Source organism: Miscanthus floridulus, chromosome 12, assembly GCF_019320115.1.
Source record: "Miscanthus floridulus cultivar M001 chromosome 12, ASM1932011v1, whole genome shotgun sequence".
In the NCBI taxonomy this organism is placed as follows: Eukaryota; Viridiplantae; Streptophyta; class Magnoliopsida; order Poales; family Poaceae; genus Miscanthus; species Miscanthus floridulus.
The window spans coordinates 76,341,020-76,368,437 of record NC_089591.1 but is presented as its reverse complement, the minus strand read 5'-3'; the positions used below and the strand labels follow the sequence as shown (position 1 = coordinate 76,368,437).

General features: G+C 46.9%; 2 protein-coding genes across 4 annotated transcripts; one reads left to right on the top strand and one right to left on the bottom strand.

Moving 5' to 3' along the window:
• Window positions 1-11,010: 11,010 nt before the first annotated feature.
• LOC136497706 (shikimate kinase 3, chloroplastic-like) lies at window positions 11,011-13,822 on the top strand. 2 transcript variants are annotated; one of them, XM_066493553.1, is made up of 10 exons: window positions 11,011-11,493; window positions 11,862-11,946; window positions 12,084-12,138; window positions 12,245-12,317; window positions 12,429-12,516; window positions 12,769-12,851; window positions 12,927-13,056; window positions 13,163-13,241; window positions 13,386-13,450; window positions 13,550-13,822. In XM_066493553.1, the coding sequence occupies exons 1-10, from the start codon at window positions 11,249-11,251 to the stop codon at window positions 13,601-13,603; spliced, it is 957 nt and encodes a 318-aa protein (XP_066349650.1). In that variant the 5' UTR covers window positions 11,011-11,248; the 3' UTR covers window positions 13,604-13,822. The 2 variants fall into 2 exon arrangements, with proteins under 2 accessions (XP_066349650.1, XP_066349651.1); XM_066493554.1 differs by having other exon boundaries at window positions 11,016-11,468; window positions 11,900-11,946.
• Window positions 13,823-13,951: 129 nt separating this feature from the next.
• On the bottom strand, window positions 13,952-27,313 carry LOC136497705 (uncharacterized aarF domain-containing protein kinase At1g71810, chloroplastic-like). Of its 2 annotated transcripts, XM_066493551.1 has the most exons (21): window positions 26,834-27,313; window positions 26,658-26,702; window positions 26,527-26,565; window positions 26,239-26,409; window positions 25,538-25,690; window positions 25,303-25,338; window positions 24,610-24,653; window positions 24,196-24,286; window positions 24,060-24,101; window positions 23,853-23,961; window positions 23,044-23,158; window positions 22,840-22,889; window positions 22,561-22,639; window positions 22,426-22,476; window positions 16,667-16,808; window positions 16,405-16,449; window positions 15,950-16,057; window positions 15,802-15,843; window positions 14,938-15,123; window positions 14,391-14,510; window positions 13,955-14,305 (listed from the first exon to the last, which is right to left on the bottom strand). In XM_066493551.1, the coding sequence occupies exons 1-21, from the start codon at window positions 27,311-27,313 to the stop codon at window positions 14,201-14,203; spliced, it is 2,253 nt and encodes a 750-aa protein (XP_066349648.1). In that variant the 3' UTR covers window positions 13,955-14,200. The 2 variants fall into 2 exon arrangements, with proteins under 2 accessions (XP_066349649.1, XP_066349648.1); XM_066493552.1 differs by lacking the exon at window positions 16,405-16,449 and having other exon boundaries at window positions 13,952-14,305.
• Between the last annotated feature and the right edge of the window lie 105 nt (window positions 27,314-27,418).

The following is a 27,418-nucleotide window of genomic DNA, read 5'->3' as shown; positions in this document are numbered from 1 at the left end:
CGGTAGTCTACAGGCATCACAAGGATCCATCAAATAAAAGAAATCACTTCAGCAGTAACTCCGACCACGAAGTACTCACCTTTTAGCTCCTCGGCCAGCTTCTCCGCTCGTCCAGTCACTTTCTCCTCCTCCTCCGGGAGTTGACCGATGACTTGGCATAACTGACCAAGCTCTGTGTCTTGCTCTACAAGCATAACGGTCGTCAGCAACAATATGACTGTTCAACAATGCAAAGCAAATTCACCGATACGGCATACCTTTTCTCTGCTCGGAGATGTTTCTGAGCTGCTCGGATTTGCGTTCCAGCTGCTCGGAAAGACTCGTTAGCTGCTCGAAGCTATGTTTCAGTTGCTCGGAGCTGCCCTGCAACTGCTCGGACACGGTTGCTAGCTGCTCGAATAGGACACCCTTCTGGTATTCCAGATCCCACGCGTTGGATTCAGCAAGGTCACGCTCGTGCTAGGCCTTCTGGATGTTTTTCTCCATAAGCTTCACCACCTCCTTTAGTTTTTCGTTCTCCTCGGTGAGGGGCTCCATCCTCTTGATCAGCTATCACCGTTGTTCGGTAGTTCATGCTATGCCCTGCAAAAGCAATAAGATTATGAAGAACTCCAGTCTCTGACGACATAGACAGACATTGACAACGCAACACTAACCTTGATCTGCTTAATTGCCGTGGAAAGGGTGGACTCTAGCCTTCTGACTTCCCAGGTGGTGTCCTCTTCTTCCACCACCACAACTTCATCACCCCGCTTGCAGAGGATCCAGACGGCTTGAGGGCGAGCTTCCTCATGCTCAATGTCTTCCACTTCATCCTCCTCCGTAGCTAGGGGCACCACCAGGGGGCTCGGTGGCCGCACAGCATGTCTGACCATGCCCTTCAACGCCCCAGGGAGCGCCATCTGATCCTCTAGCACCACCGGCTTCTCCGCTCCAGACGTCAATGCGGCGTCGGCAACTCCATCTTCTGCCTCCAAAGACCCGGCGGCTCCCGCCGTTGCCCCAGGCACCACCGCCGGCTCGTCCACTGTCGACGCCAACTGTTCTCTACCGCCAAGTTCATCAATAGTGGCGGTTGACTCCTCCGTAGGCCACCGAGCACTCAGGGACTTTGGGATGGGGTCTGCCAGCATTGCTTCCATGTTGGGACCAGCCCCCAGCTGCTCGTCAGTCTGGATAGACGGATTCAAATCCTCCATACGCCTCGCTCTACATCAAATTAGCTCATCAATCGCTAAAAGAGATAAAGATACGACAGCAAAATAAGTCCAAGGCAAGGATACTTTCATGTCAGCCACCCGGTACAATTTTCTAAACTGGCGATGCCTACCCGAGCCCCTAGGCACGGCCCTAAAGTCGACCCGTGCGCCCTAGGGTGGAGGTCTCATGGCCTTCGCTGTCGGCCTCTCTTCTGCTTGCTGCTCGGGGACTCCCTTTGCTTGCTGCTCGGGGACTCCCTTCGCCTGCTGCTCGGGGACTTGCTCCCCTCCCTTCAATTGTACCTCCGTGTGCGTGTTGCACGAAGATGCTTCAGTGCTCGGAGGGGGAGCTACTGGAGCCCCATTGTCATCCGACCACTCGGACATCGCTGCACTCTATGTCCGAGTGGTCTGGTCACCGTCAAGTGAGATGTCTCCCAGCTTGCGGGGAGTAGCACCCACTATCTTCCTCTTCTTCTAGGCCAGCTCATCTGCCGTTGCCCTCTTCCCCTGGACTTTCTCTAAAATCGAGGCGGGACTCTCAGTCCGACCAGCGTCCGCGCCTCTAGACTCCGATGAGGCGCTGACGGCACCTTCCTCAGGCTGAGTTGTTAGCTAGGCATCCACTGCCTTTGGCCAATCGCTCCTCAGCATGCCCAAGAAGTACGCCGCTCGTTCTTGCGAATGGATCTTTCCACAAGTGAATTAGCTCACTGCTCGGCAATGCTATAGGATAAAAAGGATTAGGAATAAACAATTGAGACTTTTACCTGAGGAGGTGGGTTCGTGCAGTTAAAGGCTCTCATCTGCCCTGACACGCTGAACGAGGCATTTGGAGCGAAAAGCCCTGCAGCCCGCTCTAGCACATTGTCCTTTGACAGCCTCTCCGACCTCTCTCGGGTGCCGTCGGTGTCCCCCTTGAAGTCAAAACCCGCATGGGCCCTCTCCTTGTAGGACTGGACGTGGCGCACTATGAAGCTCATCGCCACCAATCCTCCGTTCATCTTCACGCCCTTTATTAGGCCGAGGAGCTCCCTCACCTGCTCCATGTCAGCACTGCTCGGCCTCTTCGACCAACTCCTTTGGTTCTCCGAAACATGGTCGATGTCGCAGCGGATGGCGGGGTGGCTCTGCTTCATGTAGAACCACCTGGCGTTCCACCCCTTCAGTGAGGTGTTCAGCGGTACAGTGATGTACTCGCTCGCCATTCCGTCGTGGAGTTGAAGATAAACGCCGCCAACCACCTTGGAACCGCCGCCACCCTTCTTCTTCAGCCAGAACAGATGATGGAAGAGGTTGAAGTGGGGAAGAACTCTGAGATATGCCTCACAGAAATGGATAAAGATATAGATGTGCAAGATGGTATTTGGGTGGAGGCTGCACAGACTAACTCTCTAGAACTCCAGCAGATCCCTCAAGAAAGGATGAATGGGAAATCCTAACCTGTGCCAGAAATAATATTCAAAAACTACTACTTCGTCAGTATGCGGCATCGGGAAGGGCTCACTGCTGGCTGGCCGCCATCCGACGGTGACACGGTCAGAAAGAACGCTCGCCTCCACCATCCTATTAATCTCTGCCTCCCCCATGTTCGACGCCACCCACTCATTATCATGGCTAGCTTCGGCGGTCGCCTTCTTCGGGTTTCCAGCTCCCCTCTTCGGCGCCATCTCTCAGATCTGGTTTGGGGTGGTGGCAGAAGCTCGTGTGAATATGAATCTGGAAGCGCGAGGGTTGAGGAGGAAGACGAAGGGGCGAAGTGGCAAAGGTGGGAGCGCGGAGTGCGGTGGCGCAATTATAAGGCACTCCCTCCACCTTTTGCATTTGAGGGTTTTTGGGAAACTGCTCCATGATTCTCCACAACAGCGTGGTGGGCCATTATCTGGGCTTTTGTGCAACTGCAGCCCGTATCGCCCATTTATTGCCATAATTTGTTACTACTCATTGAATATTCACCAAATTCTCCGCCATCTGTTACGGCTCAGTAATTACTACGGTACAACCATTACTTCGGTTTTTTCTCTGCGATTTGATTTCTCCAAGGTTTCCATTTTAGGCTCGAGGACTACATCATCAGTACGACTTGGTTCCTCGCCACACTAGGGACTTTCTTCTGTTAACTACTGTTTCTGACCCTGGCACCATGTGACTACGTCACCTACTGTCAGGCTCAGGGACTAAGTGGGCACACTTCATCTTGCGGTGAATGTGCATTTTTCTATTCAAGGCTCCGCTCGGGGACTGGCTGCCTGCTTGGCTGGTCTTCTACTTTTCTTTTACTTTGGACCCTGGCACCATGTGACTGCGTCACCTACTGTCAGGCTCGGGGACTAAGTGGGCACACTTCACCTTGCGGTGAGTGTGTTTGCTTTAATTTGGAAGACTCCACGCCACCTGAAGTTGAAGACGACTATCTCCCTTTCTCGTGGTCGGACTCTAAGTGGGCACACTTGGTCCACTGCGAGGAAATTTTCGATTTTGGACTTGAGCTCCTTACATCCTTATGGCAAGCCTAACTTGGGATATAGCTGCTCGGCGACACCACTTGAGATACATATACTTGAAAGTTGAGACATACACTATTTGAGTCTTGGGAAGACATCACTCTTTGATGGAGATGATCACTTATAGTTGAGGATTACTTGTAGTTTCTAGCATTGATTTCATGGGCTTCCTTCTTTTTGGATTGAACTAGTTGATTTGCATAAGCTTCAAACTTAGTTTGAACCCTCTTCAAGCTTCTTCACATGCCATGAGCGGTTATCTTGTTGGGGTTGAATTTGACTTGTATAGTTCATCAACATAATTCAAACACTTGGGTTCACAATCTCATGAATGAGTCATATTGTACCACTTGAAACAATCAAACATACAAGCTAAGGTGGTAGAATATGATCTCAAACTGAAAGTCCCTATATGGTTTTGGTAATTAAGTGACAACCTTAGGTGGACTAATCTATTTCATGTGCGATGAACAAGTGCTTAGTCCATAGGTACACTAGTGTGAGCAATACATAGAGCCATGGTGAGATTTGGCTTATGTATGTTGCAAGTGCTCAACTAGTGGAGTTGAAGGAACTCATTGCATATGACCATGACATGGTGTCATGTGGATAGATGGAGAAGATCAATAGGCAAGGCTTGGCTATAAAGGACCAAGTTGGTAGGTTGTGGCCAGTTGAGGCCTGCTTGCTGGAGCCCAAGGGTGTTACCCACATCTATTAGAACCAAATTAAAGCCCTCCCCTCACTTGCATAGTTGAGATTGCGATTTGGTGTGAGACTTGAGTGATCTAGTGCTTGTGCTTGAGAGAGGTAGCATGAATGTATAACACTATCTGATGATTATAAAAAGTAATCCGATAAAGATCAAAGTCGTGATAGACAAAAACTAAATGATGATTAGGGCCCTTGATCTCCACCAGGTAGACCATAGGCCGGTGAGACTGATTTTAGGTGTTCAATCCGTACGTGGATCCACAAAGGATAATGAGGAGGCATCCAAGTAAGGTAAATCATTTGATCTTCTCTTTGCTTAGGGACCAAACTGTACTGTACACAAATAACAACAACCCTAGGATAAGCAGTAACTAAACTAAGCAAAGGATAATATCAACACATGAGATAATAGATCTACACCTTGTCCTCCAACACAGAGAGAGTAGGAAACTACAAACTGAGACCCTTACTCTTGCGGATGCCAGCGACATTGCAAATAGTTACAGAGACAACCTTCAAAGAATTACTATTCATAATCTCCCAATGATAAAAAACAAGTTGTGAGGGATAGCCTAACCAAAGGTTTCTTCATCAAGTGTGAGAATCTAGAACAACGAGATAAGCCTTGATGTTGTATAATGGATTATAGGGTTTTGATGCACAAAGCTCGATTTCCTCGAACACATTCCCTCATCAATTACATCCTTATGGGCCTTGATCTCAACTAGGTAGAGAGGATGTAGCAGCCTTGGCTTAGTAGTGGGCTAGGCATCATGAGCTGCCCTCCTAACAACTTTAATAATCTGATCACCAGTTCCCCTATGAGTAGCATCCTCATTGAGAACAACATCACAAACCTCTAAGCAAATGCCACAAATGTCCGACCTAAATCTAGAGTAAACCTCTCAAGGATCACATGGATCAACACAACCATCATCACTAGTTCCCCCTCCAAGGGGTGAGCTTTCATATAAATACAATTGTGATTGTTTGCAAATGTGCACATAATAGGCCGAGAACATTTGCCAATAACTCCCTTACGAAGAATAGGACTGTAAGGGGAAACAATGATTTTTAACTTTATCCATTAAATCCAATAGCTCTTTCAAACATATCCAAAAATGAAACTCCCCAGCTCTAGCAATAACACACAAATAAGATCCTCCATTGTTGGTACAAATAACTATAAGATCAACTTTTTCCAAATACTTCAAACCCTCCTCGAGCTTGGCACATGCACAGGAGCAAAGGATGGGGAATTTCATTTCTCGAATTGGTCAGACATCTACCTCATCCTCATTCATGATTTTTGCACTCTTTGTGATGAAGTTATCCAAATACTTCAAACCCTCCTTGAAAATGAAGTCTTTTCTTGTGGTCCAGATGCTCCAATTCATTGCAACAAGTTATAAGGAGATGCTCCATGTTTCTTCATATCTTTCAAAGCAGAGCACACAGTCTCGTGCTTAATCTATCTTTTATCAGGAGTCAAAGAAAAACCTTGTGTTTACATTGATAACCGAACACATTAATTAATCTATTAAAAACAAATTGGACATAGCAATATCTTTGAAAAATTAGACAAAACAACCAGACAGATAAGACTATACATTTGGTCTGGAACATATCATGGTGCATGTTGGAAACATGGGTTTAGAGGGAGAGTGAAGTGGAGAGGAGACACTAGGGTTTGCACATGAGTGAGAGAGAGAGCCCTTGCCCTCATGCTCTTGGCACTACATATAGACAACGATGATTACATGCAACCCCTTGGTAGGGATAGGTTTTACATGCCACTCTGAGGGCACTAGTTGGGCTTCTACTAGGGGGTCTTGGCCCATATTAATATGGGATCTCCCAACAGTAGCCCCTCAACTTCTAGCTTATGGCCGGTACTACATGACCTAGTAGATGCCCATACAAGAAGAGGCACAATACACTCGAACCTTGCTTGCGAGGATCGCCCTTCACAACCTGCACATGCACGCCTCACTAAGAATTCCATCCCAAAAACCCTATGGAAAAAGGACATGGAGAAAAGAGCACGTGCACAATTCTAACCTATACATGTTCTAATTCTCGAGGCTTGTAGCTCCAAGTGCCTTGATTTTCCAGACGTCTTCATCTTTGGGCTTTGGCTCATTCTACTGCTTCTGTAACAAGTTCATCGGCTTTGCTTGGTGCGCAGGTCATCATCTCTAGGACCTCCTTGGTGCCTAGGTCTTCGTCTCTAAGGCCTTCGCCTCTGATATCTTCTCAATCCATAGGCCTTCATGTCTGAGGCCTTCTTGATGCGTAAACCTTCGTCTCCAGTATCTTCTCGGCGCGCATGTCTTTGTCTCTGAGGCCTTCAAATCTTCGCTCACGAGCGCTGGGCAAAAGACTTCACACTCCGAAGTGGCTGGTCCTCTGGTGTGCTCCCCTAGCCCCTCTTGGTTGGCGCTCCTGACCGAGTTCTCTTCCATGCTTGGTGTAGTCGACGTAGTCGTAGTAGTGAAATGCTTGTGACTGAATCCTCAGCCATATTGCTTGGAGTAGTTGACATAGCCGTAGTAGTGGAATGCTCATGACCGAATGCTCAACCATGCTTGGTGTAGTTGACGTAGTCGTAGCAGTGGAAGTAGATGTCCGGACTGAAGTTTTCGGTGAGCCCCTTGAGCTGAGGTGGTTGACGAAGGTGTAATAGGCCTCGGTGCCGAAGGAGTTGACATAGCCCCTCGAGCTTGGCGATGGTGGCAGGTCGTCTTAAGCATTGACTCCGGAGGTGTCTCGGCGAAGGTTCTCGTGCCATTGGCTTTTCTAATACATAGCTTTTGATATACACTTAAATATACACTATGTCTAGATACATAGTTAAATCAATACATCTAGAAATGACAAAGCAACTTAGATTTTGGAACGGAGGGAGTAGTATATACACACTTCACAAACATCAGAATTTTGCTCTTTAGCTTTTTTATTGAATATTTTCACATTTAACCTTGAGAAAAACATTTGGAAAAGTAAATCCACTACCAAACATAAATGGCACCTAAAGTATATGTGAGTCCTCACGTCCTTCGACAAGGAGCCATCCTAGCGGGTCTTACGTGGCAGGAGATTCTGAGCCAATTACCATGGCGGCAAGCCCTGGTCCTCGGCGCTAAGGAGTGCTCTTTATATCCTTTTTATTCCGTCGGTTCGGTATTTGTACGGATCAAACTTTCTTAAGTTTAACTAGATTTTTAGAAATATTAGCAACATTTATATCTCTAAATAAAATTATTATAAGAATAGATTCAATGATCTATCTATGATACTAATTGCGTATCACAACTATTAATTCTTTTATATATATCCGGTCAAAATTGAGTACATTTGACTTTTCAAGAAGTGAGAATGACAAATAAAAAGGGTTGGAGGGAGTAGGACTTAGGGCCTTGTTTGGGAAGTTGCTCTCCAAGGGCTCATCTGGAGGAAAACGATTGTGGCTCCTCCTTTTTTCATTGAAAAGCATCTTCAAACGGCTCCTCCTATTAAACCGTTTGGTATGACTACTTCGAAGGAGCCGAAAATGTGCTCTACCAAACGGGCCTTAGCTTTCAACTCCCCTGCTCGTTTATTTTCTAAACTTCCCCTCACTTGCTGCTGCTGCTGCTACACATGTCCATTATGATCCCTCTGCTCCTTTCATTATGCATATTTTATACTGTCATAGTTCGACATCTTGGCTCAGATTTAGAGTAGAAGGGAACTACGGAAGAGAAAGTTCGGCAATGGCAGGGGCAGGCGACAGGTAAATCAGGCCAAGCACCAAGGCATTCCAAACGAACAGACTCATCTTCCTTCATCTTCGACTTCTGGTAGCATCACTGCAACAGCCCATATTGTATCGCCTCTCTCAAGTTTCCGCTCCTATGGGAGGTGAAGAAGACGCACATGATTAGACGTGGTGCAGAGCAAAGGGCTGCCTTGATCACCCTTCGGAGATGCCAGCATCACACATCAGAAAAAGCAGGTTATGTTCGGTCGGAGGAGGTGAAGAACATTGATGATCTCTTGTTACCCTTGGTGTATGAGATCACAAGGAGGGTGAATGGGTGATCATGAGGAAGTTTGGAGCAGCACAATTGGTCCAACATCATCGGGAGAATTATCCATCGGGTAATAATTCTCTGAAAGACATGCTACAGAATTTGCAGTCCATAGAAAGACATGCGACAGAGTTCGTATGGACAACAACGTCAGGTCATCATCGATTGTTAGTCCTTCTCACTGATCGGTGCTGCGGCCTGCGGGATTCTATTTCTTGGACAATAAAAATGAAAAAGGAAAAAGGTTCATTCCTGCCAAAACTATTCTAGTGTTAAGAAATTTCCTCATTGTCAAAACAGGAGCAGTGCAGGGCCAACCCCACCACCGGCCCATATGGCATGCATGCATCTGAACAAAGGAGCCGACGAGATGGGCTTATAGTTGGGCTGTGGCCTGTGGAGAGGGGGCTGCTGGGCTGGATCTAAAGACCTCTTCCTAGATTTTCTGGCCCACGGGGGCGTCACGTATACCCCATGCACTGTACCCCTTGTGTTTGGCACCGTGCTCGGGATCCTTTTAGCAAATGCTTCTCCCAAGAATCTAAATGTGAAAATCTTTTAAAAAAAGAGCCAAAAAGCTGCCATCCTTTCCCTGGTACAACAAAACAAAGCAGCAGTGTTTAGTTCAGGTCAACGGGATTATTGTTGCATGCACCCCATGAGGCCGTGACGCAGAATCGAACGAAGAGCCGATGAACAGTGAGTCAGTGATGCGTTTTGCCTGTGTTGCCTGTCAATGGTATATGGCGCATGGCCTAATGTGAATCATGACTCCAAATGGATAAGCTCGGCCTGTGGGAGCTTATGTGGATGCACCTAACGTCCAAGTGTATGTATGACGACACGCACCTTCTTCTTGTCCTTAACAAACCTGTTTTTCGTCTTCTTAAGCCTGTCGAAGGGGTAGGTAAACACATGGTATATGTTAATGTGCGCATAAGATCGTCCCGGACAATGCAACGATATATCCACTGATGCATGACACATGGTTGATGGAATCCTGACGCTGCCAAATATTACTTCCTCCATCCCGAATAAATGTACTTCTCATTTTTGTTTGAAGAGATCAATACTACTACTATAAAATCATATATATCCTCTATTAAAAGTTGTACCAGCATATAACGATTGAAATTTTGAAAATAGAGAAACTAGTAGATCGGTCTATTAGTGTTATGTGGTCCATGAATTAAAATTACACTTAATTTGAACGTCCGATTGCTCAATTGACAAACTGAGTACAAAATTGCGTTGGAATTTTTTGGTTTACTACTTCCGAAGTAAATCGTATAGATATTTTTTCCGTCACCCTTTCACACCTTTCATATGGAATTTAAGTACAACGCAACTGATTTTGTATTTTTGTCCAACACAATTCGGGTGAGATTAGACGTAGACTAGGGTCCTGTTCGCTTCTCTTGTAATCCGTCTTTTTCAGCTTGTTTTTTAGGCGGAACAGTATTTTTCTCTTAAAAAAAATCAACCGGAACGATGTTTCGGCTTGTTTTTTCAGCTAAGCGAACGGGGCTAGACCCCTGCGAAAAAGCGTGCATAAGTACTAGTACAGCAGCACACACGTAGTACAGTTGTCAACTGCAGATTCCTGAACAAAACACGAAACGATGCAAGTAGAACTGACCATGTAGGGTACCACAGGTGGTCCATTTCCGAGCGCGAGAGCGACGATACCTGGAACGACTAACGAGAGACGAAAAGCTGGGAACGGACGTCTCAGTCCCACCTCCCGCGCGCGCGCGGCGTCTCCATCGGCCACCTACCCTTCCGCCGCATCCGACGTGCTTCGGACGGGGCCGCGCGGTGCGGTGGTAGTTGCATTTACTGCCACCGGAGAGTGCGGCACATCCCGGCCAAGAGACTCAACTAACCTACCCCGCGACGGCCGGGCCCCCTTCGATGACCGGAACGCCCTTCTCGGCACCTCAACGGCCCTCGCCTGCCTTGTGTCCCGTGGAGGGTGGTTTCGTCCGATCACCGATTCCGAGTGGATTAAGCGCCATGTTTTTTGTTTAAATGCAGAGGAAATAAAAGAAAAGAAAGAGTTGAGTGTCTCAAGAGGAGATTGACTCCTGACTCTTGAGTGTAGTTTGGGCCGAAAGCGTGTCGATCTTGTCTGGTCAATCGCTCCGAGTTTTCTCGTCCTTGGAACAGGCGGGGCAAACTGCTAATCCAATTCTGTTGGCGCCCTGGTCGCAGGTCACTGGATTATTCTATGCCACGATTGGCATTGCATGCGATATACAAGTGAACTTTCGTGTTTAGTCAGCTCCAAGATTCATAGTATATGTACATTATGTATACTCCGTACTTAAGGTTTTTTTGCGCTGCTTATACAATCTTTCACTTGCCTTTGTCTCACTTTCTCTAGAATATCTAGTCTAGAAAAAATTGCTCTGCCCTTTACTGGAAAGGAAACGTGGCATACCGAGCCCCGCAACAAAACCAAACCACCCACTTCGGAAACCAAACACTTACGACCGCGTCGTGTATAAAAGCCCGCAAGCCACCAAACCCCGCCTCCAGAATTCCCTCGTCTCCGCACGGAGGCCGGTCCTCCCCCTCTGCGTCCGCATCGCCGCCGCCGCCGCTCACCGGCCGCGCGCGCGCTCCATTACCCCGGGTCCCCGGCGGCCGATGGCCAGCCTATACAACGCCGACTCCACCAATCAGGCCTAACACGAGCAGCCACAGCCCCCGGCCGCCTGATCTCCTCGTCGGGCAGGAGTCGGGTCGACAGGAGATGGAGGCCAGAGTGGGCGTCCGTGCGCCGCCACGTGGCCGTGCCTGGGCCGGCCTCGAAAAGCCGCACGGCGCTTACTGCGTCAGAGTCCTGCCCGTGAGCCTCACGGCGGAGAGGCTGCCGCCGCGGAGGCTGGTGCTGGGCGCCGATCCGTGGAGGACCGCGGATCCTGCCCTCCGTCCCGCAAAGCTGAGAGCTTCGTGCTCCGCGAAATCGGCAGGTGAGCAGTCCGATTACCTCTTTTGGTACGTGTTCATTCATGAAGTTGTTATTATTAGTAGTAACAAAGTAATTAAACAAGTAGCAAATTGGATAACCGTATAAACCCAGCGCTTGTTCTTGTCCATGTCTGGGCTCTTTTTCGTGAGAGAAAAAGAAAAGCCCGCTGTTCTTTGTTCTTTTACAAGGTGAGGGTAGGGCCCCCTTCAGTAACCACTCTTTAGGTCGTGTTATGTGTTATTATTTTGCGATTACTAGTTAGCAAATATATAAAAACATTATTAACGCCGTGTCCAGTTTAGATAACATCACTTTGAAGTTAGTTTGCATGCTAGGAGGAAATAGAGTACTAACTGTTTCATCTGGATATATTTTCATTCAAGTGACAATTTAGTGCTATCAGACGGTTGAGATATGATACGCATGCTGCAGGAACAGGAAAGGTCCACTACTCTGCTGACGAGGCTCTCGTACTACAGGTTAGGAAAATATGTTTTTTTTTTCTCCTAGAAATAGAAAATGATGTAATGATGATTTCCTTGTATGGAGAAAATATATCAACCAGCTATGGTTATTTATTTATATTACTAATATATGACGGACATGTTAACGCCAGCAAAAAGCCCAGGATGTTCTCCCTTACTTGGATGGCCGATGCGTTTATCTTGTTGGTTAGTTCTTGGCTTTTAGCTCCACCTCACTAGTTCACCTCAAACCCTAGCTTCATCCCATCATCCTAATATACGTGTATGATATTTGTGTACTTTGGTATTGCAGGAATGATGGGTTCAGGCAAAACTACAGTTGGGAAGATATTAGCCGAAGTATTAGGTTATTCATTCTTCGACAGGTTTGTATTTCTCTCTGATAATGAACTTTACCCACCACCAAAATCTTCCATAAGTAACCTTTTTTTTTTGGCTTATGGTTTACAAATGTTACTGGCCAATTCCAATTGCAGTGATAAGTTGGTAGAGAAGGCTGTTGGTATATCATCTGTTGCTGAGATCTTTCAGCTCCATAGCGAAGCATTCTTCAGAGATAATGAGGTAATATGTCTATTTCTCTAGAGATGATGAGATTTATTTATTTATTTCCTTATTGAAGGTTGAAAGTGTGGGAAAAGACTCCCAAGTCCGCAAGCCATTCATTTTTCTTTCTAAGGAGATCGAATTGGCAATTCCTCCCCTCGGATTTAAATGCTGTGATCAGAGGCTGACAGCATTAAGTTCCTATTGAAGTCCCTCTGTACCTGATAACCAACTTTTCTGATATCCTCTTGTTTCATTCGACTTGTCAAGAGTGAGGTCCTGAGGGATCTGTCATCAATGCATCGGTTGGTTGTTGCAACCGGAGGTGGTGCAGTGATCCGACCAATCAATTGGTACTGGAAGTGATAAACTACCCTGACGTTGCTCTTCAGAACCAATTCTCACCGTAGTTTACTGTGGGTTTGTAGGAGTTACATGAAGAAAGGGCTGACTGTGTGGTTAGATGTTCCACTGGATGCACTTGCAAGAAGAATTGCTGCTGTAGGAACAGCATCTCGACCACTCTTGCATCAGGAATCTGGTGACCCTTATGCAAAGGTGCCACTAATACTTTTGTAACAACCATATGAGAATTGATCTCTTGAGCTCCAGGTAATATATACTATTTTTTGTAAACCTAAGGACCTCTTATTTTCTAATGCAGGCTTATGCGAAACTTACATCACTTTTTGAGCAAAGAATGGACTCGTATGCTAATGCTGATGCCAGAGTTTCACTTGAGCGTAGGTTTCCAATGATTTTTTTAGTAACATCTGCTATGTATAATAATCCTGTTTTTTTCCCCTTCTAATGCTGTATACTACTATAAAACTCGCTAAGCCCAATGCTGCAAATTCAATTGATTGACCAAATTCTTTATGATGCAGATATTGCATTAAAACAAGGCCATAATGATGTCACTATACTTACACCTAGTGCCATCGCCATTGAGGTATCCTGAAATTCTATTTTCTTCCTGTTCTGTCTTAGCAGAATTGGTCTTCACAACTATATCTATCTAACTGAGAAATTTTCACCTCAACCCTTTCAGGCATTGCTAAAGATGGAAAGTTTTCATACCGAGAAGACCATGGTCAGAAACTGATTGCTTGTATGTGAGCGCAAGGATGCTCACAACATATGGCCCTTGTTTGTTTAAATGTACATATACCTTTGCATAAACTCTTTCGGCAGTGTTGTTCAGCATGAAAGAGGACCGTTTGAGTTTGTACTTGTGCAAATGAATAAGTAAATAGCTTTCAGTTCAAACAATGATAATTTGTTATTTATCTCAATGAATGGTTGATGGGGACATTAGGGCATAGCATGGTATTGTCATTTCAATTTTCACTATGTCAGATTGTAAAACAAGCAAATGACATGAATCCATGCTTTTGAGGCAAAATGCATTACAGCATTATTTTTATGTTCACATAGATTTAACTCAAAGTTTGTCAGTTACACCATATGTGCATAACATGGGCCATTTACAATGCCTGAGTTTGAAAAATATGTACATAGCAGTGTTTCAAAAGCATTCCGTAAAGAACAAAAAAAAAAGGATTGATCTTGGGTTCTAGATTAGATGCTACCATATGGAGTGGAGAGAGAAAAATCCCTCCTCATCTTCTAGTAGTGCACCAAAAAGAATAGTTAAAGAAAATTAAGGAAGAAGGGACGGAAAATTTCTGTACCTTTGGCTTTACATGAACAGTCTTCTAATGGTTCTCGCGACAGCCCGAGATAAAATACGATTGGTTAAATCCGCTGGCAGAAGAAGCAACTGCTGTTGGGACTCCGGTGGAAGCTTCGATGGAGAAGGGTATACACAAGTGAGCCATGTGTCATGTGGATTTTGACATATAGTTTCACTTAACTTATGTCCAACTTACCTCAGGAATGACAGAAAGAACTGGAAGAAATTCTGGCAGAGAGGTCATTTCATACAGCGCAAGAGAAAGTTCATCCGTGCTACCACCTTCCTTCTCTATGGCACTGTTATATCCAGGACTCTGCAAAAATAATACCGAATGAACAAAAGGAACAAAGGCTCAAAGCAAAAGGTTGTGAATCTTGCAATATACTCCATCCGTTCCAAATTATAAGTCGTTTTAACTTTTTTGGTACATCCATTTTGTTATGCATCTAGACATATAATATCCATTTTGTTATGCATCTAGACATATATTATATGTCTAGATACATAGCAAAATGGATGTGTACCAAAAAAGTCAAAGTGACTTATAATTTGGAACGGAGGGAGTATCTTTTTAAATCATTTAACTAAAATCAGAGGAGACATGTAACATAGTACACAACATAATGTATGTTATGCTTTTGATCAATCACATATCCATATCTAACCTAAGTTTTCTTTTCCCTTCCACACAAATGAATAAACAAAGCTGAAATCTGAGATATATGGAAAATTGTACTTACCGGAGATGGATTTTCCTTCTGAGAAACCTTAGATAAAAGTAGGAGCAGGCGATACAGATTTCTTAAGTTGGTGGCATCCTCATCGTCTAGTGAGGTCAATGGGGATGGGCCACCAGCAAATGGCAATCTGGAAGCTGCTGCAGACGTTGCAGAGCTTAATGTGGCTACACCAAGTGCATCTATTCCCTGCAAAAACTAAATTCTTGAGAATGCATAGCCAGAAAGTATTCTTATCAAAACAGGTATGCAGATTCATTTTAATCAAACATGAATGGAAGAAGAAGATTCCAGATCTTCTAAAGGTGAATCAAAGTTTATTGAAAACCGAAGGAAGATGAACTAGAAGGAATGTTTGTTACGGATTTAAGGCATTCCCATGAATGAAGTTACTGGTTTATAAAAAATAAACTGTATACTATTTATACCTCCCTTGTTAGCATTCATGCCATCGAATGTTCAAAAGTGGAACCTAAGCTGTTAAAATGACATTGCTTTTGCGATAAAAGTGAAACAGAAACTCACAAATGAATTACTCCCTTCGTTTCAAATTATAAGTCGCTTTGACTTTTTTGGTACATGCATTTTGTTATGCATCTAGATATAATATTATGTCTAAATACATAGCAAAATGGATGAACCAAAAATGTCAAAGCGACTTATAATTTGGAAAATGGATGAACCAAAAATGTCAAAACGACTTATAATTTGGAACGGAGGTAGTAACATTTTGCAACCAGTTCCGCTGAAATGCTTTCAGTAGGTTTTAATAGTTAGAATATATAATCTTAATATGCTCAGGATTTTCCAAATATTATGATGATCAAACTAACTCAATATGCATTTATGCCTTTAACAGGCTAGTACCTTAGCAATCGCCTGAAGAAGTAAATCCTTCACAAAGGCACCCTGCAAGAGAGCATAGAGGTTCAAATATTTATCTGCCAAGTTCTATATTGTTTGGTTAAGGTGAAGAGTTCAGTATCGAAGAATTATTTGCCCGGTTTGGTCCAACCTGGTCAGTGAGTGTGAATGACAAGACTTGCTTAATTGCATATCTCGTACTGTTGACATCTTCTTGTTGATTTCTGACCAATGATTGCTCTGTTCTAGCACGAAGTGACTGTAAAAGGAACCATGCAATAGGAATGTGCTCAGAAATAGATAGCACAGGAGGCTACCAAGTGAAGATACATTCATAGTAAACATGTAAATCATCATTGATTAGAGCTGCCGCTTTAGCCATTTTGTTTAATGACAAAAGTACAAAACCCAAATGAATATGTGAACCATCATTACAGATTGGCTGGAATAGGCCACCCTCTTCCTCATGTTAAGAAGGAAAATTTACAAGTTTCAAACATTAAATCTTTATTCACGTCACATATATCATATATGGCATAGCTCAAAACAACTATATTGGATGGGATAGGTAGCATCTATATAAGACATAGAACGAAAGAAACCAACCTCAGTTAACAAAGATTCCAGGCGATCAATTTGGAAAGTGCCATCCTATAACATAATAGTTGAAGAAAAAAGATGATAGTCAAAACAGAATTTGCAGTAGAAAAGCTTGGGCATAATACAGGCAGGAAAATTGAAAAATATTTCAAAGTAAACAATCATTAGTTATCATTATTGATCTTGTAAACTTGTTAACTTGATTGACACCTTAGCAGTTAGTATGATTTAAAATCGTCAAAGAATACAAATGCTGAAAAATATCAACCTTATAAAGAAGAGTCTGCAAAGTTGATCGAAGCTTTGGTGAACTGTCAGTGAGAACTTTTCTTGCAATCCATGGATATGAACTGCCCAAAACTTTATAGTTTGGATTGAAGCTGATTGCGATACCTTCTAAAACAGCAAGGCTGAAAAATCACATGGTAAGCCTCTTATCCGATGAACCAAAGAACATACATATCAGACATATTCTAGAGCATCTGCCTGTTTGCAAGCTATATTTGTTGGTCCCGATATGAACCTTGATTGCTTCTGTTGGGTTTCAACTCTAGCCTACCCCAACTTGTTTGGGACTTAAAGACTTTGTTGTTGTTGTTGTTGTTGTTGTTGTTGTTGAGATCTCCCGCACGGGTGAGCCGACCGCTCACCGGCGTTCTTGCACACACACTACGACTGTAGGTAGAAGAGGGAGGGAGAACAGAGCGCGCACACACACACAGCACAAGCACCAGCGTTGGTCGGAGCTCTGCAGAGGAGATGGCAAAACTGAACTCACTCTCTTCACTGAGTTGCAGTGGGAAGCTATATATACAACTCTACCTATCTAATCATAGTACACAGACACGCCATGCTGCCATGCTGCTACAGTGACTAGATGTGACAGCAGGACTGACTTTGGCGCCTGCCCCTGCTGTGGCTACAGTGCGCCAGGGGAACCTTTCGGCGTCTGCCCCTGCCGCGGCTACAGTGCAGCAGCAGGGGAGCCATTTCGGTGCCTGCTCCTGCTGCGCGTACAGAGGGAGAGCAGCAGATTACTTTACAATTCTTTCCCTAATCCTGCTGCTATCCCTAGAACCTCCACCATGCCGATCATCTTCTTCAGCTCCGTGAATCGAAGACGGCCGAGCGGCTTGGTGAGGACGTCCGCGAGTTGCCGACCGGTTTCGACGAATTTGATGATGATCTGCCCTCCATCAACACAGTCCCTGAGGAAGTGGAACTTGACGTCGATGTGCTTACTCTGGTCATGGAGAACCGGATTCTTCGCGAGGGCGATGGCGGGCTGGTTGTCCACCATCAGTGCTGGTGGGTGAGCTTCCACACTGGTCAGCTCGCCCAGCAGCCGGCGCAGCCACACAGCTTGGCACGCCGCTGTGGCCGCCGCCACGTACTCTGCCTCGCACGTCGACAGCGCCACCACCTTCTGTTTCAGCGACAACCATGAGATTGGAGAGGACCCGAGGAAGACGAGCATGCCAGAGGTGCTCCGCCATCCGTCGATGTCCCCCGCCATGTCTGCATCGCTGAACACAGTGAGCTGCAGCCCACTTCCGCCGGTCTTGAGGAAGACGATCACCTGATCCACCGTCCCCTTGACGTAGCGCAGCAGCCGCTTCACCACGGCCCAGTGATCCTCTCGGAGATCCTCTAAGAAGCGGCTGACGTAGCCCACGACGAACGCAATGTCTGGCCTCGTGTGGATTAGGTAGCGCAGACCGTCGACGATGCTTTGGTAGAGTGTTGCATCTACCTTCGCCGTGGTACTGGCCTTCGTCAGCTTCAGCCGCTCCTCCATCGGAGTCACGCACGGCTTGCACTCAGCCATGCCGCTCCGCTCCAACAGCTTCGAGGCGTACGCGCTCTAACCGAGCATGAGCGCCTCCTTCCCCTGTCTCACCTCGATGCCGAGGTAGTAGGAGAGCGCGCCGAGATCGCTCATTCGAAAACGAGCCGCCATCTCGCGCTGTCGATGTCCTCCGTACGCGCGCCGGTGACGATCAAGTCATCCACATACACGCCGACGACGTAGAGCACGTGCTCGGCTGCGCACCGCGTGAACCCAAGCTCGCCCAGCGTGGCGTCAAGCTTGGCGTTCCACGTTCACGGGGCCTGCCGTAGCCCATAGAGCGCCTTGCGCAGTCGGAGCACCCTATGCTCCACTCCCTTGACGGCGAAACCCGGAGGTTGCCTGACGAAGACCGTCTCCGCCAGCTTGTCGTTGAGGAAGGCCGATTTTATGTCCAGGTGATGGACGCGCCAGGCCTTCGCTGCTGCTAAAGCCAGCAGTAGTCGGATAGACTCCATGCGCGCTACCGGCGCAAAGGCTTCCTCGAAGTCGACGCCCTCGCGCTGGACAAAGCCTCGGGCGACGAGACGCGTCTTGTGCTTGACAATGGCGCCGCGCTCGTTCCGCTTGACCTTGTACACCCACTTCAGGCCGATCGGATGGCATCCTGGAGGTGGATCGACGAGCTCCCAATTCTCGTTTTCCTCGATCATCTTCGTCTCCTCTAGCATCGTCCGTCACCAATTTGCATCGCGCTCGGCCAACGCGAACGTGGGTGGTTCCTCTACACTGACGAGAAGCGGCTCTGGGTCATTGAGCAGCCGACCCGCCAGGCCTGAGGACCCTGTGCCACCGACGATGTCGTCCAGCCTGCGGAACCACACCTCCTCACTGTCGTGGAAGGCATCAACGAACTCGGTGATTTCGCTTGGAGGTGAGGCGAACTCGATCGGCGTCGATGGAGTCCCCTGTTCCACTAGAGTGGTCCGCACAGCACCTGGAGTGCTCGGCACCCTGGCTGCAGTGCTTGGCACTACTCCTGGACCGCTCGTCACCACTCCTGGAGTGCTCGGCACCACTCTTGGAGTGGTCGGCACCACTACAAGACCGCTCGAAACCGCTACGGGAGCTTTCGACACCTGTCCTAGAGTGGTTGGCACCACTGCAGGACCGCTCGGCACCACTACGGGAGCGCTCGGCACCCGTCCTGTAGTGGTTGGCACCACTGCAGGACCGCTCGGCACCACTCATGGAGTGCTCGGCACCCCTCCCAGAGTGCTCGGCACCGCCCCAGGAGTGCTCAGCTCTGTTGCTGGAGTGGTCGGCACCTGCTCTCCAGCATCTCCACCACCCTGGATGACCAAGTGCTCAACGACGAAGGTGTTGGTGAAGCCGCCAGCTTCCCCCGTGCCCGGACTGTCCCAGTCCCAGGCCGCCTTCTCGTCGAACACGACGTCGCGCGAGACAACCACCTTGCCTCCGCGTGGGTCGTAGAGCCGGTACGCCTTGGTACCTTCCTCGTAGCCCAGGAGCACCATCAGTGTGCTCCTGTCCTCCAGCTTGGTGAGGACCGGCTTTGTCCTCCTGACGTGGCTAATGCAGCCGAATGTCCGGAGGAAGGACACGCACAGCTTGCGCCCATACCAAGCTTTGAACAACGTCTTGCCCTTCAGGGCCTTGGTAGGCGCGCGGTTGAGGATGAACACCGTCGTGATCACCGTCTCTCCCCAGAACTTTGTCGGCATGCTTTTGGCCTTCATCATGGATCGAGTCATGCCGACCACCGTCTGGTTCCACTGCTCCACCACGCCATTCTGCTGTGGCGAGTACGGCGCGGTGTGGTGTCGCACCACACCCTGATCCGCGCAGTCCGCAGCACGCACAGCTTCTTGCCGCTCTCTGCCTCCGTGCGCGTCTTGAACTTCTAGATCGCCTCCGCCACCTCGTCCTTGCTCGACAGGAGTTGCAGCCACATATAGCGACTGCAATCATCCACAAGCAGGAGGAAGTACCGCCGACCACCGTTTGTGGCTAGCGTGATTGGCCCGCAGAGATCGCCGTGGACGAGCTCGAGAGCATCCGCCGCGCGATACATGGCCAGCTTTGGGACCGGCAGCCTCCTCTGCTTTTCGGCCAGGCATCTGTCACACAGCTCGCCTGCGTGCTTGATGTGGGGCAGCCCTCAGACCATCTTCTCCAGCCGACCGAGCGCGTCGAAGCTGAGATGGCCGAACCGGGCATGCCACAGCCACGGCTCCTTGGTGTGCCGTGCTGCCAGTCACACCGGCTGCTCCACCTTCAAGTCGAGCAGGTATAGCCGGTTTTGGGACCTCTTCACCTTGGCAAGAAACTGCCGCTCCCGGTCCCTGATCCTGAGGACGCCGTCCTTGATCAGTACCTCGCTGCCGCGCTCATCCACCTGGTCAATGCTGATGATGCTTGAACACAGCTGCGGGATGTAATATACATCCGTCAGCGCGCGGTGCTCGCCGTTCTGGCACCTGAAGATGATGGTGTCGCGCCCTCGGATCGCCACCCTTGAGCCGTCACCGAACTTCACCGTGCCGGTCACGTTGCCGTCGAGCTCGGAGAAGGCTGCCTTGGAGCCCGTCATGTGGTTGCTGGCGCCGGAGTCCAGGTACCACCGCTGCTCCTGCTCGTCGCCCACACGTCCGAGGTGGACTTGGGCGCGCGGTTCGTCGAGGTTGACAGCCTTCAGAGCCTTGCCGTGCCCTTCCACCGCCATCACCACTCCCTTCTCCTTGGCCTCAATGTCGTGCAGTGCATCGCCATCAGGAGAATGGCCTCATCATCCTCACCAGCCAGCGCTAAATGAGCCTCAGCCTTCTTCTCCTGCTTGCGATTTGGGCACTCCTTTGCCCAATGGCCCGTTTTTCCGCAGTGTCGGCAGGCGTTGGGGTCGACCTTCTTCGTCTTCTTCTCCGAAGAAGCCTTGCCGCGGCGCTTGCCATCGCCACAGCGGCTGGAGGAGGCTTCCCCGGACTTCTTCTCCTTCATCTGGGCAGCCCACTCCTCTGTCAGCAGCATCTTGCTGCTGTCCGTCGTTGTTGTGGCCTGCTCCATGCGCTCGTCCACCGCCCGCAGATGGCCTGTCATATCCTCAATGGTGAGGGTGGATAAGTCCAGCATCGTCTATATGCAGAGAGCGATCTGGATGTACTTCACCGGCACGGAGTGGAGGTACTTGGAGACCGCCTCTTCTTCGTCGATGGTGACGCTGTGGCTCCTCAGCTTGCTGATGAGCGACTGCAGGCGGAGGGAGAAGTCCTCCACCGACTCACCATCCTTGAACTTGAGGGTGGCGTACTCCTGCTTCAGCAGCTGGGCCGTCGCCTTCTTTGCGCGGTCGGAGCCGACGCGCATCGCTGCAATGGCCTCTCACGCCTCCTTAGCAGAGTTCTTTACCCCCAACGGCTCCCTGTACTCCGTTGGCACAATAGCGAGGATAGCCTCCAACGCTGACATGTCGTCTTCTTCTTTGTCGGTGCCCTAGTCACTGGCATTTCAGAGCCGTCGGGCTCTGAGCTTGACCTTCATAGTCACTGCCCACTCGCCATAGTTGGTGCGAGTCAGCGTCGGCCAACTGGTGCCGCTGACCTCCCACACCGTGCACACGACGACCTCCTGTCGTGGCTGGGCAGCCACAGTAGTGCCGCTGCTGTCGCCCATCTCCAAACTATCCGTCATCGTCAGCGGTTAGTCCGGCGATGGCGCTTGTACAGCTCTGATACCACTTGTTGGTTCCGAGATCTCCCGTACGGGTGAGCCGACCGCTCACCGGCGTTCTTGCACACACACTACGACTAGAAGTAGAAGAGGGAGGGAGAACAGAGCGCACACACACATAGCACAAGCACCAGCGTTGACCGGAGCTCTGCAGAGGAGATGGCAAAATTGAACTCGCTCTCTTCACTGAGTTGCAGTGCGAAACTATATATACAACTCTACCCATCTAATCCTAGTACACATACACGTCAGGCTGCCATGCTGCTACAGTGACTAGATGTGACAGCAGGACTGACTTTGGCGTCTGGCCCTGCTGTGGCTACAGTGCGGCAGGGGAGCCTTTCGGCGCCTGCCCCTGCCGCGGCTACAGTGCAACAACAAGGGAGCCCTTTCGGCGCCTGCCCCTGCCGCGCGTACAGAGGGAGAGCAGCAGATTACTTTACGCTATTAGTGAAGCACTTTGCTCAAATTTTGCAGAAAAACTCGTTTACCTTCGAATTACAAGAGAAAAGTAAGAAGGTATCTGGAACTTGAATTTATACCTGAAACAACATTAACTCTAGTTAATAGGACAAACTTACAGTACGTCTATTGAAGAAATGGTTATCTGTAAACTAGAATAGTACATTGTTCGTCCAAGATTTCCTAACAGATCTCCAAAGCTTATATTCTGAACTCCTCTGTTAACAGCATTCTCAAATACACCTGGGACAAAAATAAGAAAGTAGGATACCGAGTGATATGCCAATTGGACAAGTATTATGGCAAGACTCCTGACCTACAAATTTGAAATTAGTACAACAGTATCTAGATCAACTAATTCTAAGTTATGTTTAAACATATCCAACATTCATCCAGAACTGGAATATAAGGCTATGTTGTTGTTGTATCCAGAACTGGAATACCTGTCAATGCCTTTGTGACTTCACCTTTCTGGGCAGTTGGAGGAAGTAAACTGCAAGATTTGTAAAGATAAGTTGCATTTACTGGATCATTAGTATAAACGAATTCAACTTCAGAAACCTAACCTATCACATAATGATACTGATACTGACAACCAACCTAATGTGTGAAAACTGATTCATATTAGTTCAGAGTAATTTTCTTACCCAAGGGTTACAAAATCTTTTGCTAAAGCATCAAAATCACGGTTAACAAGATGAAGACAAGCTTCAATAAATCCATCACGAAGGTCTTGTCGGAATTCTCCCATCATCCCAAAATCTATTGACAAATAGTGTGTCACATTATGTTGAAATAGTGTGAGCTTCATTGGTTGTAAAGTTTCTTTTTTCTTTTTTCTTTTTTTCTTGAACACGCAGGAGAGCTGCGTATCATTTATATCAAGTAGAAGAATAAGGAGTCTATGTGACTCAAACAACCCCTTAGAAGGGCATGGCCATTATAGCAGAAAAACACTGAAAACAAACTAAGTAATAACCAAAGACCAACAAAGCAGTCATGGCCATAAGCTACAGAGCCCCTTGGCTGCTGCCACACACCACAACTTGGCCTCATCTCTAATATCCTGTATGATAGAATTAAAACTGGGCTGAGATCCCTAAAAAATGCAACCATTTCTATGCTTCCAAATCCACCATGCCACCAGGACGACCAATGAGTTGAAACCCTTGTGATGATGTTTCCGAACATGCTGCAAAGCTAGGCGCCACCAATCCATTAAAGTGCATTCTTTTGTTGTTCCTGCGGATAAGTGTTGCAGCCTAACTAGAGATAAGGCCGAAAACCATACACTTCTTGTGAATAATACACAAGATGTGAGCAAGTGCTGAATATTTTCCTCCTCTTGGTCACACAAAGGGCAGCAGCACTCAAGATGATCAAGACAGTAAACTGGGAACCCAAAAGTCTATAAACATGCATTCTTTAGTGAAGATATAGAAAATATAACCATTACCTAAGTAGGCTAATTTCCCATCAACTGTACGCAAAAGATTTCCGGGGTGTGGATCTGCATGATAAAATCCATATTCTAATAGCTGGGAAAGCGAACAATATACTCCGATCTGTAATGTAAAATATGCCAGCATAATCAATCTGATCTGATCAATGTGCTTAGAAAGCCCAGTTTTATGTCATTATTTGAGCTTTGACAGTCCTTTACCTCAACCAAATACTGATCTCTGACTTCTGACAACTTTTCCCCCTACAAGATCACAAAGCCCAAGTAGAATTACAGACTGCAATTTTTGCATGCATGTTCATTTGTTAACAGTTGAATAAGATCACAGACTGTGCACCTCGATCCATTCCATGATAAGGACTCGCCTTCTAGTCTGCTCCAGATACATTTCAGGAACCGAGACATCTCTAAATTTTCCAAACAGTTCTCTGCCATAGAATCAAAAGATTTTTGAGGAACCCATATGATGAGATAGTCTCAAATAAGCAACTTGGATATCAATTTGTATATTAATATGTAATCTAAATAATAGATACTTTACTGAAAAAGTACAAATATTTTATAGTAGGAAAGTAATTCTCAAATAAATCTGGTGGCCCCAAGCTAAATAATTTTGCCTATATTTGTCGTGAAAGTGAAGGATGTTTGACCATTCAGGCTCTAAAACAACATATATTTCTCAATGAAGGTTTGTATCCGTCATAGACAAATGCGTTGAACTGGACCTTGTCTAATGGACGAAGAATTCAACCTGAACTTAAGTCCATTTCTTGCTTCTTCTCTATAATCCATCTCCTGCATCAAATGTGATTTACCTGTATTCAATGTGAATATCTAAGGATATACAGCTAATATTTTAATCAGACGTCTGACATAGCCTAGAATACTGTTGCACAGTATTGCCAGAATAGTATCAACTTTTCTTCGTCAGGCTTTCGAAAAGAAGCTTATCATAAAAGCTATGGACTCTCACAGTAAAAGTACAAATGCAATGGTTTCAAACACATTGAAAAAGATTGATATTTATATTCCTCCTTGAATATATGACAAGTGTCCATAACTTGCAACCTTGAAATTACTTGAGCATAGTGAACTATGAATAGAATCATAGCACAAAAAACGATTAACAATTTTTAAATGTTCATTTGGATCCCGTAACCAATACCACATTTTGGATGTTGACCTCCCATAATTTTTCCTAGATTGTTTTTCTAGCAAACTGCTATTATCCACATAGAAATGAAATCATTCTAAGGGTTAAGGCATAAGCCTCAAATTAATGGTTACTTTTCATACTTCAATCTAATATTATTTCATGCCAATGCCTACAGATGCTATAACCAAATTGAAATGTGTTGAAGTGAACTGAAGTAAATGAACAAAATTGATGTATAGATATATTCACTATAGAAATAGCATGTCATCATATATGGAGAAGAGTTACCCGAAATAGGCTTGATGCCCATTCATCAAGCACAGCCTGCACATACAAGAAGCAAATACATGTGATTAGAAAACAAGTAAAATATAAGAGGCACAACATAACTGATACAGAATAATATAGTTGTTCTTTTAAAAAGATTTTCCCTTAATGTTGGGTTATTTTTCTGTTTTTGACCTCTTTAAAGAAAAACAAATTCTTCAGCTGATTACATGGTACTAACAGCAGTCAGACTTACTGGAAGGTCTGTGTTCAACTTGGCAGCCTTCCTTGCAAGACTAGCTAGGAACCTCAAGATATATATGTCTAATGAAATTGCTGCTTGAACTCCAGGTCTTTGTACTTTGACAGCAACAACCTTACCATTGGAGCGGAGCCTAGCCTGGTAAACCTACAAAAGTAAGAAAAATGGAACGTTGTATCACTGGAGATGGAATTCCATGGTTATCCACACTAAGAAGTGTGAATTGACTAATATTTGAATTTATCAAGGAAGTTCAGGGTTCCATCCTATTGTGCCTTTAGTTGTCTCAAATTTCAACTCCGGGAAGTTACTCATTTGTGGTTCCTTTAAAGAAACATGTGATATGGTGTTGAAACTTCATAAAGGTTCAGATTTCCATTATACAGTACTTTTAGTTGCTCCTAAATTTGAAGTGCACTTATTTTCGTCCCTTTAGGGGAACATCCAGAAAAAATTATTAACGTGCAAAGCTGAAGTTCAGTTGCACATCACTTCTGGTGTTAGAAGTTGAAACAATGAAAATGTAGAGAGGATGCAATATTGCAGCCAGATAACTAATAGCTCAACTATCCAAATGCACGTGACTACATGCAACTGTGCTCTGCTTCCGTATTTAGAAATACAAAATGCTGCTAAGAGTGGTTAATCGATTCATGACATGAATGAATACATTAAAAGTGATAGAGCGATCGGACCTGCCCAAGAGATGCAGCAGCAACAGGCTCTGGTGTTATCTTAGAGAAAATCATATTAAGTGGCAGCCCAAGCTCTTTCTCTATAATGTTAAAAGCAACATCGTTTGAAAATGGTGCTATGCGGTCCTGAAGTAGTGAGAGCTCATCAAGGTATGCAGGTGGAACAACATCCTGCAGCAAATGAAACAAAGAAGGTGACAAGTGTCGAACATCTAAAGTTAAGGCACTCCAAGCTTGCAATCGCATAGGAATAGGTGAAATGAAAATGTAACGACTAGTGAACCTCACCGGCCGCGACGAAACTGCTTGTGCGATCTTCACAAATGCCTGTGATTAAAAGAGCAACATCAATAGACTTCAATGATCATCAGATAAGGAACGTACACATGAGCAGGCAGGCAATGCGAAATGAGACATACTGGGCCAAGCTCTAACAGTATCCTCCTGAGCTGAGCCGCCCGAAGCTGCAAAGACAACACCAACTCATCGTGTCAAGCACCGAAGGTGAACCAAAACACGCCAAGGAATTTGATCAAACAGAAAGCGTGCGCGGGGCCGATCACAAGCAAACGTAGCGTGAGCGCGCTGCGCGGACCTCGAACATGTCGTCCGCGCGCTCGTTGACGCGGTCGAGGTACCGCAGCGCGAACCACTGGCCGAAGGAGGTGCCGATCTGCAGGGAGCGGCGGAGCACGAGGAGCGGGCGGCGGCGGTACACGGCCGCGATGCCTGGGAGGTCGTACGCGGTGGGGAGCTCCGACTCGGTGGCCGCGCCCTCCTCGAACAGGTACCCGGAGCACCTGGTGAAGGCGTCCTCGTCGGAGCTGACGACGATCGAACCGGACGCGGAGGCGAGGGGAGGCGGCACCAGCCGCCGGCGTGGCCGAGGAGGCCTCCCCCGCAGAGCAGGCGCAGGGACTGCGCGGGGCTGGAGGAGAAGCATCTGGACTTCTGGCGACGCGGGATTCGAATTGGGAACGGAGATTTTGGGAGGAGTTGGAGCGAGCGGGGAAGACGAAACTGGAGAAACGGATGGGATAGGCGCCAAATGGAGTAGTGGTGTTTGTAACGGCATGATTTTTTGTGGCTCAGCATTTTCCGACGCAAACTCCACCTCCTAACGCGCGGCTCGGATCTTCTGGAGCGCGTGTCGCACGCAACGAAAAGCACGCCGGGGGCG